The sequence below is a fragment of the Molothrus ater genome, chromosome 17, assembly GCF_012460135.2.
Source record: "Molothrus ater isolate BHLD 08-10-18 breed brown headed cowbird chromosome 17, BPBGC_Mater_1.1, whole genome shotgun sequence".
NCBI classification, from domain to species: domain Eukaryota; kingdom Metazoa; phylum Chordata; class Aves; order Passeriformes; family Icteridae; genus Molothrus; species Molothrus ater.
In genome coordinates, this window is record NC_050494.2 from 6,091,640 (window position 1) to 6,113,490 (window position 21,851).

Consider the following 21,851-nt stretch of genomic DNA (forward strand, 5'->3'; position numbering starts at 1 on the left):
TTTACCTCAGTGAGGTTCCTGTTCTGGGGAAGAAGGAACCCCATCTCCTGGTGGAGTTTAGGGAGGAGCTGTACCCTGGGAAGCCCTGGGTTAGGATGATGGGGACCCAAGCTCTTGTGTTCCCTTGGGAGCCAGGGACAGGTACAAACTGCAGAGGGAGGAGGCCAAGACCCCAGGCATGCCTGAGCATCTCCCTTCTGGGTGGTGTGAGGCTGCAAGTCCTCTGCAGCCCCAAATTCAGCACCTGGAGCCACAGTGAGGCATGGGGTGCACACAACAAGGCTGAGGATGGACTGCATGCAGGGCAGTGCTGCATCTGAGACATTGCAGGTCACAGAGACCACAGAGGTACCCAGGTGCTGCCCATGTGAGCATGCTGGGGTGCTGCAGGCCATGGGGGGCTGTGCTTCCCCTGCTCTCCTGCCCCGAGGTCAGGGTGGGTTGGCTGCCACTGCAATCTGGCTGCTGGGATGTTTCAAACCTCAGCTCAGGACTGCCAAACCAGAAGGTTTCCAGGTACACCACGGGCCTTTGGATGCCACAGAGATCTAAATAAAGCCTTCAACGCCCACTCTGCAAAATGCTCATGTCCAGCTCCAGGAAAGCTGGCTGCTTTTTATGGCATCTAAATCAGCAGTTTGCTGCTGATGCCAGCAGTGTGTCTAATTGTATAAAACAACAGAGCTTGGCAGAGCCACGCCAGCTAGGGAGGAGCTGGGTTTCACACTGAAGTTTTTTCTCTCTTTTTCCCTTTTCCTTCTTAAATAACCCCATTTGGGCCTCCAATAAAAAACCAAAACATCTGGTGCTGGGTATTTGGCTGCTGGGAAGCAGCTCCTGCTGAGCTGAAAAGCACAGCAGTGATGCAAGGATTCCTGGTATGGATCAGTAACACTTAAGGTCGCATTTGGGCATCATCCCTGTCCCTCCTGGACTTTGAATATATGGCCTGAGGACACTGAGGGAGCTGTGGTGCTCTATGGCAGCATGCAGGTAAATCATGCAAGTCATAAAAAGGCAATTGAATCAGTGAAGAGTCCTTCAAGCCTGATTTATTGATGCTCTCATGTGAGATCTCAGCTGCGTGAGATGCTACTGTGAGAAAGAGATAAATCAGTAAATCACAGGAGCATGGTGTGTGTTCAGTGAGTGAGGAGGACCCTTTGGCAGGGCTACCCCAAGCCCTGGATGAGCCTCCCCAGCATGGCTCAGGGCTGTTCCCCTTCCCTAGGCCAGCAGTGAGGCCAAGCCTGCTCCTGCCCAGCCTGCTAGGTCTGCATGAAGAGGTGGAAGTTGGTCCTGGTGAACTCCTGGTGGATGCTGTCCAGTAATTTGTCTGAGTCCTGGGGAACATCTGAGAGGACCTGCTGCCCTGGGAGGCAGCTCTGCTCTGGGGTGTAGGTGAATGTGAAGGAGCTGGAGTAGATGAGGCCATCGTCCCTGATGAGCAGGAGCGGGACCGTGATGGGATAGCGGAGCCACCTCCAGTCGCTGCCGAAGGCAGAGACATCAGGGACCACACACACGAGGGACTTGGGGCTCCTGGCAACAGGGCAGGAGAGGAAAACATGCATTAACCAGGGAAGGTCCCATGCAGGAGCAGCCAGCAGTGAGTGACTGCACTTCTCCATCCTGGAGCTCAGTGTGAAGCCTCCAGTCAGTTCCCTCTCTCCTCCCAGTCTTTCATTCCTCCCAGTCTTTCATTCCTCTCTGCCAGGGCTGCTTGATTGTTTGCAGTTCCCTGAAATCCCTCTTGTCTCCCACCCATGGCTATGCCCAGACTGCAGCCAGGGCAGAGAGCAGGCTCCAGACTCATTCCTGCCACTGCTTGCAGTGCTTGTTCCTGCAGGATGGGCAGTGCAAGTGTCCTTGTCCCCAGTGTCTGCAGCCACATCCTTCCCAGATCTGCCCAGCACAGCCCACACCTGGCTGCTATTCCCTGCCTTCTGCCCAGCTCCCCTATCCATGTTACCTGTACATGGTCTCTGCTTCCACATCTCCGAACCAGACCTTGAGGTGTGCATGGAAATACTCCCCCTGCACCTCCAGCATGGCCACGTCCCCACCACCTGTGAGCTGTGACAGGCAGAGTGTGGCAGGGCTGGGTGGGTTATGAAGCCAGACTCCTTCTCCCACAGGATGCTCCGCCTGTGCATCTCATTCCCACTTGAGAATGGGAGGTGCCACAGGGGGAGAAGGGCTCAGGAGGAGGAGGCACAAGGCAGGCAGGTGACAGGGAGGGGCAGCCCGAGGCTGTGCCCACCTGCAGGGCAGCGATGAGGGGCACGGGGCTGACGGGCTCGCGGATGCACGCCAGGCTCTCGCTGAAGGTGTACTCCACTGTCTCCGTGCTGATGATGGTCCAGCACGAGCCGTCGTTCAGCAGCTCCCTGTTGGCTTCCTTCGGGCAGGGAGATGCCTGTGGAGAGGGTCAGAGCTCCACCACGCTGTGGGGAATGGGGATGGGACGCCAGGCTTCTGCCCTCAGTGTCTCGATTCCAGCCAGTGACTGCTTTGCTCATGGGGAAATGGAGATGGTGATTCCTTTCCAAAGACCTCAGTTCCAGTGTCCCCACTAAAGCTTTGCCATAATTCTTGGCTTAGTTTGGATACAAGACCCCTCCCGGTGCCATGCTCCCCAGCCTGAAGCAACACAGGAGCTTGGAGAGACAGCAGCAAGCACCCTGCTCCTGCAATGCCATACCTGGAACTGGATCACCTTGTCTGTGGAGAGACACAGGTACATGTGGTCACTGCCCTGCAGCTGGAAGGCACACTTGTGGAGCTGGGAGATGGGCTCATCCACGTCCAGCATGGCGTACTGCTTCATCACCTTCCGGATGATCTGCGGGTGGCAGCATCCCCAGCATGGATCCCTGGTGTGGATCCTGGCACAGATCCCCAGCACGGATCCCTGGTGTGGATCCTGGCACAGATCCCCAGCATGGATCCCTGGTGTGGATCCTGGCACAGATCCCCAGCACGGATCCCTGGCGTGGATCCCCAGCATGGATCCTGGCATGGATCCCCATCATGCATCCCTACCATGGATCCCCAGTGTGGATCCTGGCATGAATCCCTAGTGTGGATCCCCAGTGTGGATCCTGGCACAGATCCCCAGCATGGATCCCTGGTGTGGATCCTGGCACAGATCCCCAGCATGGATCTCTGGTGTGGATCCCCAGCATGGATCCTGGCATGGATCCCCAGCATGGATCCCCAGTGTGGATCCTGGCATGAATCCCTAGTGTGGATCCCCAGTGTGGATCCTGGCATGAATCCCTAGTGTGGATCCCCAGTGTGGATCCTGGCACAGATCCCCAGCATGGATCCCTGGTGTGGATCCTGGCAGAGATCCCAGCATGGATCCCTGGTGTGGATCCTGGCACAGATCCCCAGCACGGATCCCTGGTGTGGATCCCCAGCACGGATCCCGGCGCGGCCCCGCCGCTCGGAGCCCTGGTGCGGGCGGCTCTGCGCGCTGGCAGCGCAGCACGGAGCTCACCAGGGGCGGCAGGGTGAGGAGCTCACCAGGGGCGGCAGGGTGACGCCGGTGGCCGTGCAGACCAGCTGGACCACGGAGCCGTAGCGGATGTACCCTTCCCGCAGGGAGAACTCGCTGCGGCCGCAGCACTCGTCGGCTGCCCGGGAGGGAGAGAGGCAGAGTCAGCCCGGGGAGCTGGTGAACCCTGCTAGGCACAGGTCTGGCCCTGCTCCCGCTGCTATCTTACCTGGGCTCGTAGGGAATGATGCTTGGAGAGAGCATCATTCCCTTGGAGCCCAGCTCGGGAGAGCAGGATGGGGATGCAGTACCTTGCAGGGCAGGAATACTGTTGGGCTCTGGACTCCTCCAGGCAATCCCTTGCTTGGATTTGTAAACCTCCAGACCAGTACAGCCCTGGTGACAGCCCCTGTGCCCTCAAAGCCATTGGGAAAAGTCCAGAGACACACCAGGAATGCCGGGCAGAGGTGAGACTGAGCCAGATTCCTGCATTCCCAGGCTAATTCCCACGCCTTTTGGCCCCAGGAACTGGCTTTGTGGGACGGGAGAGCCAGGGCTGGAGGCATAGGGGCATCAGTGTCCCCCGAGGGTCCTTACCCAGGTGGAGGGTGAAGGCTGCCCACTGCCGGGCGCTGGCGATGAAGGCTCCTCCCTCCACAGACAGGTACCGCGTGCTGACGGTCTGGGAGCGCAGGCGGTTGAAGAGGGACACTTTGGAGCCTGAGGAGATGCAGACTGAGGGGAGAAGTGCCTGGGTTAGTGCTTGCCAGGACTGAATGATGGCTCTGTCAAGCCCAGCGAGGACAAGCCCTGGTTCCTGGGGTACCCAGCAGCCAAAACCCTCCCCTCTGCCTTCCCCTCTGTGTGAGTGGGGTGAGGCCCATGGTGTGGGGACCACACTGGCATCAGGGCATTACACCTCATGGATGAACCACTTGGAAATGAGACATCACTGTGTCAGATACATCCTCTTTTGGGAGTTCCCATGGGCTGTGGGTGTAGCCACATTTCCCTTCAGAGAGAAAAGCAAGGCACAATTCTTCCCAAGAATATTTCTGGGATTCACATTCTCTGAACCTCAGAGAAAGAAAACGCAATTCTTACCATTTGGTGTGCCTGCATTTGTGCAAAAGTAGAATGCAACATGGAGATTGTTTCCCCAAAGTGAGGATGTTTTGTTTCCTTGGCCTATCAGGGCCAGGTGTGTGTGAGAGTCAGGACTGTTGGGTGACAGTCATGAGATTCAGTGCAGTGTGAGCAGGGTTGAGTGCTTGGCAGGTTCAGTTTTAGATGTATAGAACAATATAGTATAATAAAGTAATTAATTAGCCTTCTGATATCCATGGAGTCAGTTGCATCATTCTCTCCCCTTGTTGGGACCCTCACAGCATTGCAACATTTGGGTCCAGCATGGGCCACTCCAGAGCCAAGCCGTGAGCAGAGAGCATCCCACGCTGGGCTGGCACCCACCTCCCTCCCCACAGAGCCACTCACGGTCCGTGTTCTTCAGGGACTGCTTCTTCTGTGAGGGTTTGGAGATGACCTTGATGAGTTTGCTGTGGAAGGTGCCGATCTCCTGCCCGTTGCTGAAGAAGAGCTTCAGGACCAGGCGGAAATGCTTGCGCTTGTCCGTGTCCGAGATGTACAGGGCCTTGGCACAGCTGAACCCCTGCCAGGGGCATAGAGGGGCTGCCAGCAGCTCCAGCCCAGCCCCACCAGCCCTTCTCACCCTCCTCACCACCCCACAAGGACATAATAGCTCCCTTCAACAAGCCCCGGGTTCATTTAAAGGGAGAAACGACCAGAGATGTTATTACAGGTGGAATGAAGAGCTGGGGATCAGCAGAGGCTTTATTTACACTGGGGGCAGAGTATTCCTTATGGAAATGAATGTTCATGTGTGATTTATCCCACATAACATGAGAAATCACCCTGGGTTTATGGTTTCCCTCATCCTGGCCGATATGCTGTGCTTTAGCAGCAAGGCAAGCACTGTGGACAAAAGGCTCTTTCTGTGAGGTTCCTGGCCTGCCTCAGACCCCGTGCTCTTCAGGGACCCCAGATAATGCTTTTTCTCCTTTTTTTCCTCTCCAATCAAAAGATGCCAGAGCTCTGCTGAAGGATTTGAACTTTGGGATCAACTGGGGCATTTTTAAAATCTATTTATCTGCAAATGAAGGACCAGGCTTTCATTTTGTGACAAGCAGCAGTGCTGCTCATCAGGAGAAGGAACCAGGGAAGAGGGAGCTGTGCAGATTTTGACAGGCTGTTGACCTGAAAAGACGGCTCCAGAGAAAGACAGGGATCTTTGGGCTTCCTGGATTGCTGCACATGCCACAGCAGGCTTTCCTGTGTCTTATTTGGGTTTTCACTGTCTTTGCACTTGTGTGAGTGGTGTGGGGAGTGGGAGTGGGGAGTTATGGCTAGGAAGAAAGAGCTGTGAGATCCTGAGGAGGATGGGGAGAGTGTGACACACCAGGGTGTGAGATGCTGCTGGTGACAGCCCAGCCCCTGCATGAGAGGGATCCCCACAGCCCCAGGGAGCCACGGGCTTTACCTTTGCATCTGGCTGCTCCTCAAAGCTCAGCTTCTGGGTCTCCATCAGGCTGCTGCCCATGCTGTCCAGCCCCATGTACCCACACACCCGAAATCCAGCCTCTCCCAGGTCCCTGGCTGGAACAGACAAGGAGAAGCACCTTCCAGCCCCCTGCACAGGCTCAGCTTCTCCAGGAGCACAGCATGACCAAGCCCTCCCTGGGACTGGATTTCAGGGGGCTCCGGCTTGAGCAGGAAAGGAGTTTGGGGGGCCAAAACCAACATAAACAGACTCACTGTCCCCTTTGCAGAGGCAGAGGGCAGCTCTCCATGGTGCAGGAAGGGAGGGAGGAGAGGTCCAGGGCTCTGCTCACCTTTTATCTGCTCCTGCTTTAACTTCCATCCTGGCCCGCTCAGGTAAACACAAGGTGGGGGGCAGAAAAACCTGCAGAGACAAGAGAGCATCTTCTCACTGCCCTTCAGCACCCTGAGAAGGTGCTCAGGAGGGGCTGCATGGCTGTGCTGAGAGTCCTTCATGGGGATCCCCAGCACTGGGGGCACCCCTGCACCCCGGGAGGCACGTGGAGCTCAGCCAGGGGCTGGGGACCCTCAGCCCTGCTCCTCCTCCAGTGCCTGGTTCCAGCCTCAGCGGCTGCCACACCTGGTGGTGCCACTGTGGCCGCGATCCCACCGGTGACAGGATGGCCCTGGGATGGGGGGACAGGGAGCCTGGCACCCCCAGCTCTCCCAAAGACAGGGAGCCATCAGGGCCTGCCCCTGCCTGCCTGCCATGTGGGAGCTTCAGCAGGCTGGGAACAGAGTTTGCATTCACAATCAGTTCTGCAGCCCAGTGCAAATAAATCCATAGCCAGGAGTTTGGAAGCCCATTTTCCTGTGTTTTATTTGGGTTTCCACTGTCTTTGCACTTGTGTGAATGGTGTAAATTCATCCTCTATTGAGACTGGGTAAAGCACTAGCAGAGAAAACACCAGTGCAGGGGGTTGGATATTTTGGAGCCCTGGAGGTACAAGTTTATTTAAACAACTCATCCACAGCACAGGTCCCTGACTCCCATTATCAAGGAAAATGGCAGCAGCACCTTCAAACTTTAACCTGGGAGCTCTGTGCAGGTTTTCTCTCCCTTTTTAGACCTGGCATTTGATTTTCACACTCATCCCTTGCATGGGGCCAGGAGCAGAGGAAAGAGGCTGTGATCAGAGGGCTCCCTCCTGGCTGGAAGATTCAGTCCTGAAATAACTTTTTTACCTGTGGACCAGCAGCCCCTGGCAGGAGACTGGATGTGGTGAGAGCTTTGTAGGCACAGCCAGCCCATCCCAGAGCTGTCTCCTGGGGTCTGGGTGGATCCACCTTGGAGGCTGAGCTGGTTGCCTCCCAGCTGTTCCATGCTGGGTAATAAGGGAGCAGTATTTATATCCCAAGGATAAATGGAGGATTAATTACATTGCAGTGCTGCAGTCTGACGTCACTGGCAGGGAATGGCAGTTTTGGAGATTCAAGCCAGAACCTCAAGGTGTTCAGTGTGGGAAGGATTTTCAAAAATAGCAGCTTTTTGGAGACCACTGGCATTGGTGGAAACAGCCCAGTCCCTGCTGTGGCCATGCAGATTTTAAGACGAGTTAGAGCACAGTTAAAACTCTAGCCTTTCCTTCTTGGGGGTGAGATTTGAACAGAATCTTGATTTCTTTTACTTTGTCTTTCTTTACTGCTGCACGGAAAGAACCTACCCACTGGGAATGTCTAACTGGGATGGATGCAGGGTGGAGCTAATCCTTTCTTGTGTTATTCAATTCATGGGACTAAACAATGGCTTTGCAAAGATGAGTGAATGCAGAGGGGATAATTTTCACCAGCTTAGATCTGTGAAATCCAGCAAGGCTGAAATGAAGCTTTAAATAGTTGGGTTTAGAAGTGGCTATCAGGGAAGCTGGGACTGTCTCCTGTGGCAGCAGCTCTCTGGCCACAGAGAGAAACACACAACTTTACCAGGCATCCTTCTGGGAAAGGCTGTGAGAGGATCAGAGAAAAGAATGAGAAACAATTCTTATCCTCACTTGCTGCACCTGGTATTGTGAACATGGGGAACGAGTTATGGAGATTTGTTTACCAAAGGGTAATTTCTTAATTAGGCAATGGTGGTGGTATTTTGACTGGAGCACCAGTTAGGTCAACCTGTAGTGAAGCAGGGTATAAAAGCTTGGGTTTGTTAATAAATAACAATTAGCCTTGTGTGCTAGATGGAGACTATGTAACTTATTGCCTGGTCCTGGCCTGTTGTGCTGATAATCTCTCACCTTTTTTCATTGCCATAGGACTTCTGTGCCACCTTGGCATGCAGGATGAGCACTGTCTGGTCTGCTGGCAGCTGCAGGTACCTCCTCACGCTGTCCTGGAGCAGGCTGCCTTGGCACGCCTTGGGTCTGCAAGACACAATTTCCCTGGCACTGGGGCACCAGAGCCAGCTCCTGCCCAGCCCTGCAGGCAGCAAGGAGCTCCCTCCATGCCCAGCCTGAAGGGGTGGGGAAGGTGGAAAGGCTTCAGAAGGAACTGCAGCTCAGCTGCTCCGAGAATGGGGCTGGCATCGAAAAACAGAAAGTTTGGATAATGGAGTAACTGCTTCACCAGTTTGCCACCAAACACACACAGGGCATTTCTAAGACTTCCAGCCCCATGCAATGGTGCCTGTGCTCTAGCTGGTTATTAATTTGCTTTTCAGCCTGATGTGCTTGTTGCTGTATGGCTTTTGGGTGAGATGTGAGTGCAGCTGGGAGCTGCCATGCGAGGTGGAGCAACTCACTGGCTTCTGCAAGGGATGTTGGGTGAAAATAGCTGCATTTTTCTCTGAGACCTAAGGAGTAGGTGGTTCTGCTGATTGTTTCTGCTCTATTAACTAGAAGGAGTTTCCAGACACCTGGCATTTATCTCTGCTAACTCGGTAGGCTGGGTGTTAACCAGCTGGAGAGAGATGAGGTGGGTCTGAGATGCTCTCTCTGCCACCTGGGACACGTGTGCAAGGGGGGGAGAGCTCTGGGATGGCAGCTGTGGAGGCCTTCTGTGGTGCACCACTCATGAACAACACCAGCTCCTGCCCTGCTGAAAGGCCCTAAACCCCCTGAGTCTGGGACAGGAGCATTGCCTGAGGTTGGGATATTTGACTGGGTAAGATGAAAGCAGAGGAGATGCCTGTGTAGGAGTCCCTCCTTGGCACATCTGTCAATGTGGTCACTGGGAACATTGCCCCTACTGAGGGGACCCAGCCTGGTTAATGACTCTCCTATCAGAGACAGAGGCAAAGCAGTGCCCAGAGAAGGCTGTGAGGCTCCAGCCACAGTGGAAAACACTGGGCAGAGTAACTGTGAGACAAACATCTGGGGGCAGCACTGGGGGAAAAGGGGTGACACTAGGGGCATCAGCCATGGCCACCCAAGGAGGAGCTTGCAAGAGATGTGCAGGGGAGCATTCCCTTTAAACACAGTCTCTCTTCCTCTCAAATGGGCTAGAAATGGAGAAAAGTTGAGAGCCCAAATGATCAGACGTGTGAAGAGAGGTAAGTCTGGTCCTGCCATCACCCCGAGGCAGGCTCCTCATGGTGAGCTCCTCTGGGCTCAGAGGGCAGAGCAAGCTCCCAGGGAGGGAAGCTGCACACAGTCACCCCAAGCAACCTGCCAGCAGAGTTTGCCTGCCAGCTCTGCTCTTCCCAGTGCAATACTTTAAAAAGGCTGTGCCCCTTACAGCTTTTAGCACCATGTTGCAGCTCACTTGAAACACATTTCAGTTCCAGCTTTCCCACCTTTGGATGGAGCTGATGCTCTGCTGTTGTATGAGGAAGAAAAACACATGTCCCATATAAACAAATCCATAGCCAGGGCCTTCTCTGAGCAGTGCCACGGGGACCTGACGCTTTGCACTGCACAGATGTGCTCTGTTATGTTACTAGAGGGGCAATATAATCTCCTGTCCTCCTTGTTCCCAGCTCCTCATCCTAGATGTGTTAGCTAGTAAACATAAATCACCAGAGCCCTGCCAGAATCAGATTTACAGCCAGGGCCAGTGTCAGTGTCACCCACAGCATTAACTGCTGCTCTGTGCCTGGAAAAGGAATGTTTTATGGCCATTCCTGAGTGCAGAGCACAGGCTGCCACCAGGCTCTGCTCCTGTGGCAGCCCCAGAGCTGCTGCCAGCTCAGGGCTCTGGTCTCAGCCCACAGCACTCATGGCAAGGCAGGGGCAGCTCCTTTGCCAAGGCTGGACCTGTTCCCTCCATCCAGGGGCTGGGAGATTCCTGCTCCAGCACTCCAGCACACTGAGGCAGAGCTTTAGCAACCAGGATCCCACCAGTGGCTGCTCCAGGGTGGGTCACTTAGTCTTGCTGAAGTTTCACTGCCCTTTCTAGCCAATGAATAGTTTATATCTCTGCACAGCCAAAGAGATCCCATAAGAAAGTTATTTAATCTTTTTCCATAGTGGCAATCTGCAGCTGTTTCACTCCTCTGCTGCCAAGCAATGGTGTGATTTCAGCTTTGATCTGCCTTTGCTATTTTTCCTTTCATATAAAAGCACTATTTGGGAATGTCTCAGCAAAACTCTGGGTTTGGTTTTGGGTCTTCCTTTTTTTTTTTTTTTTTTTTTTGGTTAGTTGGTTTAGTTGTTGTTTTCTTTTTCTTTTCTTTCTTTTTTTTTTTTCAGAACAACTTATTATGATTGGGATAAATGTAGAAATGTATCAAGGAAATTGGCCTGACCCTGGATACCCTTTTACACTAATGCAGTGTTAAATTAACTAACACAGTGTTAAATGAGCACTGAACCTGGCTGGCTCTGTTCAGTAGCATTTCACCCTCAGTTTGTCAGAGACAACGGGCACACAGCAGGGAAGAACCAGGCTGGGTGTGTGAATTTTTTCCTGGTGAGTCTCATCGTTCAGTGTGCTGTGTAAAATCCGGAGTATAGCTCTGGGTCCTTGTGTCTCAGCTGCAGAGCCACATGCTCCATCCCTGTTAGTGTCACCAATGCAGTCACCAGTGCCCATCCATACAGCCTGAGGTCTCCCTGTGGGGCTCCTCTGCCATTGGCAGAGTGTGGAACAGCCTGGCACAGAGGCCAGGCAGTGGCAGGGAGTGTTCAGGAGGGAATTGCCAAAAGCTGTGGATTGAGACGTGTGCTGACAGCGTGGGCAGCAGCAATGCCTGCTCTGCAGAGCCTCCACAGCGCTGGCTCAGGGCAGGGCCAGGCTTGTGCAGGTATCACTGCTCCCTGCCATCCCTACATAACTCCAGAGGCACGTGGGTCACTGCCTGGAGCTGATTAAAGAACCTTCTGGAACAATTACCCACATGCTGCTTACTGCTTGAAGGGGGAATGTGCATGCCAAAGGCAGGTAAACAGATGGGAGCTCTTCAGATTTGATGTCCAGCTGGAGGAACAACTACCTAGAAACTTGGTTCTTTTCTTTGTCTGTTCTCTGCAGCCCTTGCCTGCCCAGTTTTGGGGTTAAATTGTGTGAGTGACGCACTCCTGAACAGTGCTTGCCATTCTGCCCACAGAGGCGACCACCCAGCATCCATCATCTGCTATAAATTTCTCTTCAGAGAGTCAAAGGGCTATTGCTAAAGCAGCTCAGTATGCCCACTTGGCTCCTTCTGGCACCTACAGCCTCCTCAGGGTTACAGAGAATTATTCACTCCTTCTGACATTTATTATATTAAATTATTAAAATGCTTAGGTTGTAGTGCAGTGTTAGTTCAGTGTCATGTTAGCAGCACCACACGGGCTGGGCTCTCACAGCTCTCACTAAAAGCTGCCTTTTCAGAGCCTGAGGTCTTGGCTGGGGCTCTGCTGCTCTCCACACAGTTGGGCATTATGTAGAAAAAGGAGGGGGAGCAAGGGGGGATCCACCACCTTTCTCCTGCACTGATTTCTGTAAGCCTTTCCCCTTCCCTGCTCAGCCTGGCACCACTTCCCAAGGCTTTTCCTTTGCTTTAGGTCAGGCTGTGCCTCAGGAGAGGGTGTGAGTGTATTTGTGGTGCATCTCTAGGGTGGCTCTGCCCTGCAGCTTGAGGTGGGAGAGACCCAGGGTTCCTCGTGGGGATTTGCAAGCCCTGGCCGGGCTGCCGTGCCCTCTCCCATGGGAAATGAAGCAGAAAAGGAGGAGTGCTCCGTGTGCTTTCCACAGGAGACACACAGCTGGACCACCTTGCACAGGGCTGTTTCATGTGGGCACACAGGGAGCCCAGGCAGGCGCCAGGAGGCTTTGGTAGGGTTGGACCCCACAGCCCCATGGCTGATTTTGGGAGAAGTGATGTTTAACACCACAGCTGAAAATTATCCCTCTCCCTCCCAGCAGCAAGTGTTCAGGGGCATCACTCAGTGCTTTGTCCTGCCTGCAGCTGGGGAATGCTGCTCCCTGTGTGGGACATGCCCTGCTCCACACATCACCTTCTGTGTGATGCCCACACCCTTGGGCAACCGCAGCAGAAGAAAAAAAAGCGCTTTACAGGCACTGGGAGAAGCAAACTGCCCTCTGCCCTGCTGCTTTTCAGTTCAGTGAGCTCCACCAGCTCAGTTCAATGAGCTCCACCAGCTCAGGAAGGGATCTGATATATTTGGTCCCCTGGGAATGAAAGTACCCAACTCTGGAGACCAAAACACAATCCCGGCAGCCATTGTTTAAAAACTGGGTCTTCAAATCACCTCTTTAGACAAGAACTGTAACTCACAGTAACAGTGTCCCCAAGTGCAGGTAGCACTGAATTGAAGTGCAGAGACCTAATTTGCTGCTTTTCCCCCCCAAAAAAGGAGCTGTGGTTTGCCTTGCTCAGGACACAGCTGCCCTGAAGCTTGCTGGGACTTGCTGTCATAGAGAGCAACTGTTCTTCCCTCAGTTTGGGGAAACCAAACATCCTAATAAAAAATATCCATTTTAGAGGTCTGGGTTATATTTTGTGCAGATGAGGGGAGAAAACGCCTGCAGTGCTCTTGGGTATGGAGTCAAGGCAATGTTTATGCAAAAGGAAAAGCCATTAGAAATCCCAGAAATGAGAAGCCTGCAGTTTCTGGCTTCCCTCATTTTTCAATACCTCCTTTAATCCAGACCAACCCAACCCACAGCCCTTGTATATGCATGGGTATTTATAAATCCTGTATTTTCCTCACTGCACACACAAGTGAAATTCAGCCTTTTCTAGGCCTGGGGGATTTATTGACCACACCAAGGGCAAACAGTGGCTGAGAGCAGGAAGCACGAACAGCCTGTGGCAGTGAGCTCTGCAGGGAGCAGGGGCCAGCTGGGCTGGGCACCCCAGCAGCACCAGCACCCCCAAAATGCCCAAGATTGATAAAGCAGTACTGGCACGTCTGCTAGAAAATTCAGACAGTGGGGGTGATTTACTGGACCCCCCTTTCTCTGCTCCTTGTGTGCAAGGAGGAAAGGAAATGCTGTTCAAGTGCCACAACACAGTCCCATAAAACACTAAAGGTGGTTCCTGCCACCACCAGACTGGTCTAGGTGCTGGGAGAGGTGGGGGAGTGGGAAGATCTATTCCAGGGTTTCCAAGAAGCTTCTGCTGATGGTCTCCAATGCACATCAGTTCACCTTCTTGATGGAAGATTAACCTGAGTCTCCACAGCCCTCCAAGCTCTGCTCTGCAGTTTCCTGGCTCAAAGTCACCTCCCCACACTGCAGCCACTACCTGCTGATGTTCCTGAACTTCCAGGACACTGTCGGTCAAATGGATATTAAGCTTAGACTCTCCTTTTTCCATGAACTTTATGGGGCTCCCAGGTGCATTCCCCAAAGCAGGGGAAGAGACAACAAAAGGGTTAAAAAGAAATTAAGGAAGAGAAAATAATAAAAATATAAAACAAAGAAAAATAGCAAAAGGAGAAGAAAGAGATAAAATAAAGAAAAAACAACGTAAAAAAGAACAATAAATAAATTAGAGGAAATAATAAATAAAAATAAAATAGAGAAAATAAAGAAAAAAATTTAAAAATTAAGAAAGAGAAATAAAGGGGTAAAAAAGGAAAAAAAAACAGAGGAAAATAAAGAAAGAAAATAAAGAAAAATAAAGAAAAAAAAGAAAAAAATAACGCTGAATAACGAAAAAAGAAAATAAAGCGCTAAAAGCAGCCGGGCCCTCCCCGCCGCTGATCCCCCCGGGCCGTCCCGGGCCGCGCACCCTCCGGTGCCAGCGCCACCTGCGCGCAGCTCCCGCGGGGCCGCGCTCGGCGGGGCGGGGGCGGGTGGAGCCCCCGGGTCCCCCCCGGGTCCCCCCCGGGTCCCCCCCGCTCCCGGCGCTGCCCCGGGGCCGGGCCGGGCCGTGCCCGCCCCGCCGCCCCCCCGCTCCCCCGCCCCGTTAAAGCCGGCGGGGCCCCGGCGCTGCCGCCGCCGCCCCGCACCGCCCGCAGCGCGTACCTGAGCCAGCAGCGCGGCGGGGAGCGGCTCCGAGCCCGGCACGGCTGAGGCGGGGGCTCCGCGGGCACCGCCGCTCCTGCGGGGAGGACACGACACGAGGAGGGTCAGGAGGCTGCGGGTGAGTCCGGTCCCCATCCCGATCCCGGTCCCGATCTCGATCCCGGTGTCGGTCCCAGCCCGGCTCTGCGCTGTGCCGAGCGCTGCTGCGGACATTGGCACCCTCCGAGTGGGCTTTTCCTTAGAGCGGGGCTGGCAGGAAGGGGAGCGGCGATCCTGGGCGCCAGGAGCAGAAAGCAAAGCCGCGGGGAGGGGAGAGCATATCCTTGGCCCCAAAGGGTTTTTCCTCCCATCTGGGGGCCGGAGCCTTCCCGACCCCCGGCCGCACGGGCTTGGCCCCGCAGCGGTGCCGGGACGCGGTGCCCGCTCGGTCCCGCGGTGCTGTGGGAACGATGTGAGCTCTTCCCGCTGCGGGATGGCTCAGGCTGCCTGCCCTGCTCGCCTTTTGCCTACCTGCCGGGCAGGTCCCTGCTTATACAAGCGAGGATCTCATAGCAGAGAATAATAATGTCTGGTACACCTGGGCAAGGCGTGCTGAGCAGCAGGAAATCGAGATCCTGCAGAAAGATAAGCTCAGAAGTGTACCCTAAGTTTGTTTCTGCACGACTGGAAAATTGGGTCTGTGCATACTCGTTTGCACAAGCAATCACCCACCTTTGGCTTATCATTTCAACCGTTTCACAGCATAAAATTAGCTTTGGGCACTTCTGTTCCAAGCAATTACATGGGAAAACTTGTTTGGAAAATCAGATTATTCTGCACTCATCGTGTTTGTGTGGACATGGACTCGAGGGAGCTGAGCAGAGCTGAGCAGATACACGCTGTGGCGGTGGTGTGTGCTCTGCTGGGGTTTTGCAGGGACAGCCTTTGCTGCAGCAGAGAGCTGCTGAATCCATTCAGGAGGCAGGCTGCAGAGTGGTTAAGGGGGCTGACAGGGAAATGGGACAGTCCTGTGTCAATAGAAGCCACCATGTGTGCAGTGGGACTGAGGGGAGCAGGGGTCCAGGAGAGGGACCTGTTCTCAGCCCCAACTCTGAGACAAGGCACAGGGCTTTGCCTCTTTTGCTTAATCACACTGGATTTTTGCTTCACTTAAACCCAGATTATTTATAAAGTTGTTATGAAGTTCTCTCTGTGGGACCCTCTGTAGCATCTCTTGATAGTAAAGATTTTTATTTTTTCAAGGACAGGAGCAATTAATCCCAGGCAATGAGTGTGCAGGTTCTCAATAACAAGCAGAAACTGCATTTCACAAGCAGATTCTTGCAATCTCTGCAGGAATTCATTAGATTGCTGTTGATATCAGCAAAAAGCTGTGTGTGGAGAAATCTCTCAGATCTCAGCCCTGATCTTTGCCACCAGGATATGAATAAACTCAGTCTCCTCCAAAATGCAAACTTCCCTCTGGAAGCCAGGCGACAGATCTTGGTGTCTGCAGTAAAACAACACTTTTCATCAAAGCAGGCCGGGTATTGCTGCATCCAATGGGAAAAAGCTGTTGTTGATTTTTGTGGAAGTTGTAACTTCCATTTTTTGTTGAAGAATTAAAGAAACCGTATGTGCTCGGTACAAGATGGGCTCGGGGGCTGCCCTGGCTGGTGGCTGTAGCAAACAGAGGAGCTGTGGCCAACAAGGCAGCTTGTTGTAGGAAATCTGTGGTCACAGAAGATGTTTGTGCTCCCATTGCTCATAACATAGCGTTTCCCTTGAGGTTGGCATTAGGGGTTAAAGGTTTTCAAGAGAAGTCTTTGTTTAAACATCTTTAAAGTTTCCAATAGGGGCCCCTTTGTTCGCTCTGGAGCAGCGTGCCTGCCTTGTTAAAAACTCAGCACTCATAAAATGCCATTTACAAATGCCTGATGAATAGGGCTGAAACATGGAGGGGGGATAAATAGAGTTTGTACCTACACACACACAGGACTTACAGACAGGCCCTACTGTGAGTGAATAAATGGGACCTAGAAAAAACACAGCAAAAAAAAATTAAAATAGATGGAGTGGTGCTTATAAAGAAACTTATAAAAGTCAGCAATTCCCCCTGCACCACTTGGGCACTTTCATGCCAGATGTCTCTTCCAGCCAAACCAGGAGGCTGAGTGGCTGCTGACACTTGTCATTACCTCTCAGTAATCCTGCTTTCTCCACTTTGGGCCCACACAGTAGCAAACTGAGCACTTGGGCTCCATCAGGAGCTCATGCAGCTGCCACAAGGGCTCCACTGATCTGCTGGCCACAGGGACCCTGACCCAGTGCTCTCCGTTACTGCTGTGGGCTGGTGAGCATCATCCCCCTGTAGGTACTCACAGCACAGATGTACCTTTGGGTGCCAGGTAATGTTTTCAGCTCTTAGAACCCTTTGGTTCTCTCCTGCCTTGGATAAATAGAAAGGGTTTTAAACCAGCTCTGTTAAAGCAGGAGAGGGTAGAGGTGTGTGCTCAGGAGCCTCCAGAGGCTGGTTCACACCAATGGCAGCATTTCCATGTGGGATGCTCCAGACTGAGTCTTATCTGGTGCTTGAATCTTGGTTCTCACACAGCTTGTCCTTCTTGGCATTTTTTACTTAAGTCAGAGTTCATCTTTCCCACCAATATTCTGTCTTTGCCTGTCTGTCTGCAAACTTCTGATCTCTGGCCTTGCAAGCCCCTGCTTGCACACGAGTCCATCCCTAGCCTGGTCCCTCTGGTGCCCCTCAGGGACATCCATAGGGCTCAGCTGCTCTCCCTTGCAGAGTGGTGGCAGTACCTTGGTTTCTCTCCAGACTTCAGCTTTTCTGTCTCTGGGCTGTGTTGTGCTTTACCAGTGTGTAAGTTCAGGAGTCTTGGAGTGCAGTCTGTGGACCCATAGGAGGGCATGGTCTGTGGCAGGAGCCAGTGGGAGCAGATCTGTTGGCAGCAGAGATAACCCCCTGTACAAGAGTCTCTGTCTGGGCTGGAAAATCAGGCAAGCTCCACACATGGAAAAACACTGCCTTTGGGCACTCACAGCTCGTACACCTGCAGCTGGACTTGGATGGCTTCCCCAAAGTGTCACCTGCTCTTCAGTGTGGGCAGAAGGGAGGCCACAGCCACTGTGCTGCTGGGGAAGCTCTCCTCTGGTGCATCTCCTAAGGGGTGACAGCATCCCAGTCCCAGGACAGATCTCCTGCTGCCAGAGGGATGTGGAAGCTGTGAAGTTAGGTGTGAGACATTTCCTGTGCTACCTTTGAGGTTCTCCCTGTGAAAAGTATCTACACAAAGTTGCTTTTCTGTTCTGAGGAGGGACAAAAAGTCCGCGCGTGCCTTTCTGCAGCTGCCAAACGTTCCTCACTTTCTGCTATTTCAATTAAACACATAGCAGGATGGGCAGGATAAAGGGGAGAGGCACAAGAATATTCTCCTGGCGTGTTTTCTTATGCCAACACATTGAGTCACATCTCTAGAGTGAGAAATATGATATAAAGACTTTGAGAAGGAGGTCAGGCAATGAATCTATGATTGCTGGGCTGGAATAGCAGGCGGTCTCTGTGGTTGTCTGTGCCATGTAAACTTCCTGAGGTCAGCTGGGGATTGTGGTCCTAGCAGATTTGGGAGACAGCTGTCCTGCTAGTAACTATCAGTCTCATACCAGCTCTGCTGCATCAGGAGCTTAGCTGACAAACTCTGCACCAGCCCAGTGGCTGATCTGGGCCATGACTTTTCCTTTGTGGTTGAACATGCATATTTCTGGGGGAAAAAAATGCTAACACCTTCCTCCCAAAACAAGAACTTGGGCAATGGATTGCTGTGTCAGCTTCTGGATGGCCAGGGCATCCTTCTCTCCAAGGTTTGAAGTCTCTTGGCCCAGCTCAGCTGTCCTCCAAGGACCTGTTTGCAGAAGAGCGTTTGCTTTTTAAAGAGAGTCAGCAAGGTGGATCTGTCCCCTGTTGATCACTCTTCATCAAAATCAGAGCACTCCAGTTTTGTTGCAAATAGCAGTTAGGAGATGGGCTGAGTTTGCTTGTTGTGCAGCTCAGGGGACAAGTGTAGCCTAAAGATCTTGAGTGGGACAGAGAGGAACAGAGAAATGGCACCAGCAGTCCTGAAACAGGAGCCATCTCTGACATGATTAGCTGAACAAGGAGATTTGGCAGATGTGTTTTCCTCTTGGCTAGATCTTTAACATTTTAATTTGCAAGTGAATGTGGCTTTTATCTGTGGCAGCTGTTGCTGAAGCAGGCCAGGTACAGCTTGTTTCAGTGCAGGGCTGTCTGGGCAAGAGGCTTTCCTGCCATGTGAGTGGCAGAGCACTGGGAGGTCTTTTAGAGATAGATTGAGGCAGAGAAAAACCCCGTGTGCTGTTGTGGAGAACATCTAGAAGGGGATGCTCTGTTCATTGCTACACCCAGCATTTCCTTCCCAAGGGGATTTCAAATGTCACAGAATAAACCTGCCAGGACTTGAGCCCATGAGCTGTGAGTCAAAGACATCTCTTACTGCTAAAAGGACCTGGTCAAGAAATATCTTCCTCCTGCCCTCCCTGTGAATATACAGGAGTGAGTCCCATAAAATGGGGAAAAGGCTTTTGTGGGGAGCAAGCAGAGCAAAAGAGACATTCCTTCTGCATCCAGCAAGGCTTTCCTGTTACAGCACTCCTGCTGATTTGCTCCTCTTGGGTTTGGAGCCTTGATGTGCTGTTGGAGAAATACAGCCTTGTTTTTCAAACAACATGTCCTTCCAGGTGGCACTTGGCCCAGTCAAGCTGCCGTGGAGCTGTAACCAGAGAGCTCTGTGATGTCCTGGAAAGAGTCTGCTCTGCTTCTCCCACATGTGTTTGGGAAAAACCAAGGACATCACTCCTTAAATAGGGGGGAAAAACCCCTTTTGGGCTGGAAATTCTTGCCATTTCCATGGTCTGGGTGTGCTTGTGGTCCCTGAGTTTCCTTGCTCTAAAAACTGCATTGCTGTCCTCTCTGATTTGCCTTTTGTCACCCAGCTGCTGTGGGGGATGAGCACTGAGTTTTTGGAGCTGTGATTGAGTGTAAGGTCAATGCTGCCTGTAAAATGGTCCTGAGGGTGGATTCAGAGCTTGTGAGCAGCAGAGGTAGCACTGAGAGCTGGGCATCTGCAAGCAGAGAGCACCTTGAGGCTGGGGATTATGCTGGGAGAAACCAACCCTTGGGCAACTCTCCAGGGGAGGGTGGATCCAGCTCCAGGCTGGATCCTCCCAGGCCTCATTCTTTGCAGGTCTTGCATATACAATGTGCCAGCAATTCATCCATGTTTCTACAACAAATTTTGGCATCGAGAGGTGCCTCCAGGATGATGTAAATTCTCTGCATCTCTCCAGGTAGCTCTGGTTGCTTCACTGTCCCCTGGGGCAAGGCACACTTCAGTCTTCCTCCCTTGGTCCCACATGCATTTTGGGGCAGCCTTTCTCTCAGGCATGGACCAGAAGGTTGATCACTTGCTGTCCTGCTGAGGACATCACAATTTTTCTCCCCATCCTCCAGCTCAAGTGTGCTCTTGCTGTCTTTGTGTTGTCCTGGCAGAATTCAGGTGTCCTAGGTGAAAGGACTCAGGGCTGGCACTCCTGGCCATATTTTGATTGGGTTTTTGACACTTTTATCGAATAACACTGATGGAATTGAATTTCTCAAAACTGCCTGGTTGGGTTTCCACAAAGAAAAGCTCTGCAGAGCAAAGGAGGGTGCATGGAGAGGCAGATGAGGAGGGTGAGTTTCAGCAGTGTCGTGTCTAGGGCTGCTCTGCCATTGGCCAAGGCTTCCAGCACAGAAATAGGTGCTGGTAGCACATGTGGCATCAGTGCCCTGCACCCTGCCATGTGTGCCTGGACCTGTTGTGTGTGCCTCCTCCTTGCACTCCCTGCTGCATGGGGCAGCCCTCTGGCCTGGCTGGTGCTTCTCACAGGCTCCCAGCTCTTCCCCACTCCTTGCAGCTCACGGTGAGCCCTTGTCCTGGCTTCTTGCAGGGTCTGGAGCCAGCATGGCTCCATAGGCTTGGTCCACAACCTGCCTTCCTCCTTGTGACACTACAGTCAGGGCTTTTCCTGGGCTGTGAATGCACTGCCCCCTCTCCTTTCCCATCTGCTCATCCCCTCTGCAGCTCAGTACAGAGAGCCCCCATCCCTGTAGCAGGAGGGCAGGGAGCTGGCAGCATTCCTCGCCCTGCTCCCTGCCATGCCCTGTCCTGTGGCCTGGCCCAAGGCAGGCTGTGCCCAGGTCCAACCTGCCACCATCTGGATGAAGCAGAAGGGGAATATTCAGAGTATTTCTGTTAACCTGTAGCCAGGAGAGAGCTGCCAAGGAGGCCACGCTGAAACCTGAGGCGGCTGTTTTTCTGAGACTCAGCACTTGGCAGGGAGAGCAGACGGACAAGTGGTGGAGCAGAGAGGGATGCAATTGCCCTGGGGAGCAGCATTGCCAGGGGAGGTGCCCAGGAAGGTGTGCTGGCTTACCTGTTTGTCTCTGGGGATCCATCTCCATGTCCTCCTCGGCTGAGATCACGTGTAGAGCGAAGAGGAGGTGACCCTTCTGTCCTCACATGTGGCTCTCCCCTTGGTCACCCTCCTTTGCATCACACCCTGAGCATCGCCTTCAGCAGTGAAGAGCAATAACTGTTCCTCCACTGAGTTGCTCAGAATTGTCAGGAATGGTCCAAATGCCCTCTCAGCTCGTCTGCAGGGTTCGGCTGAGCCAGCCCAGGCAGCAGCACTCACCTTGCCTGGATCCTTTTGCCTTTATAGCTCAGTGTTATCTCAAGGTCTCTGGCGGTGCAGGTGGTGTTTGCCTTGCCCTGCAGCACCTGCCTGCCAGCCGCTGCCTTCCCACCACGGCCCTCCCACTGCTGCAGGGCATGGAGGGGGTGCTCTGCAGCCCCAGGGTGGGAGCAGTGCCTCTGCAGGGTTGCAGGTCAGCCCCAGCGAAGGGAGGCTGGAGGGAAGTTGCCAAGTGTGGGATAGTGGGAGAGATATTGGGGGACTTTTGTCCCATCATCTTTGCTTCCCCATCCCTTTGCTGCTGGGGCAGGACTGGGCAGTAAATCGAACCAGGGACCAGGACTCTGTCCCAGCCTGGTCTCTGCTGCCAGGACAGAATATGACTGAGCTGCCATGCCCTGCCCTGTCCAGGCAGCATCAGCCCTTGCAGCTGTGGGGAGAGCCAAGACTTCATCCAAAAGCTGAGATGAGTTAAAAATAGAAACAGTCATGAACTGGTTTTCTCCTTCTTGGTTCCTGGCCCGACAGCTCATTCCTCCCCCTGGGCTGTCTTTGAACCTCTCTGGATGCTGTGAGACACAGGCTCCATAGCAGCCTGCCACTGCAGGGAGGTGTGGAGAGAAGGGAGCTGCAG

The 21,851-nt window shown here is 53.2% G+C and overlaps 1 protein-coding gene across 1 annotated transcript; it reads right to left on the reverse strand.

The window, feature by feature from the left end:
• Positions 1 to 1,268: 1,268 nt before the first annotated feature.
• RBPJL (recombination signal binding protein for immunoglobulin kappa J region like) lies at positions 1,269 to 20,984 on the reverse strand. The gene is made up of 12 exons (XM_036395866.1): positions 20,957 to 20,984; positions 14,468 to 14,543; positions 8,350 to 8,475; positions 6,412 to 6,482; positions 6,060 to 6,175; positions 4,997 to 5,171; positions 4,100 to 4,237; positions 3,532 to 3,641; positions 2,705 to 2,845; positions 2,264 to 2,419; positions 1,973 to 2,076; positions 1,269 to 1,542 (listed from the first exon to the last, which is right to left on the reverse strand). Exons 1-12 carry the CDS (start codon positions 20,982 to 20,984, stop codon positions 1,269 to 1,271), a joined length of 1,515 nt encoding a protein of 504 aa, XP_036251759.1.
• Positions 20,985 to 21,851: the final 867 nt, after the last annotated feature.

What these genes read in the sequence shown, in the direction of transcription:
- RBPJL (XM_036395866.1), bottom strand. Translation starts at nt 20,984, where the DNA reads ATGGAGATGGATCCCCAGAGACAAACAG. An exon ending in GGATCCCCAGAGACAAACAG is followed by an intron (nt 14,544 to 20,956) that starts GTAAGCCAGCAC and finishes TCCTCCCCGCAG; the next exon opens with GAGCGGCGGTGCCCGCGGAG. An exon ending in AGGAGCAGCCAGATGCAAAG is followed by an intron (nt 5,172 to 6,059) that starts GTAAAGCCCGTG and finishes TGCCCCTGGCAG; the next exon opens with GGGTTCAGCTGTGCCAAGGC.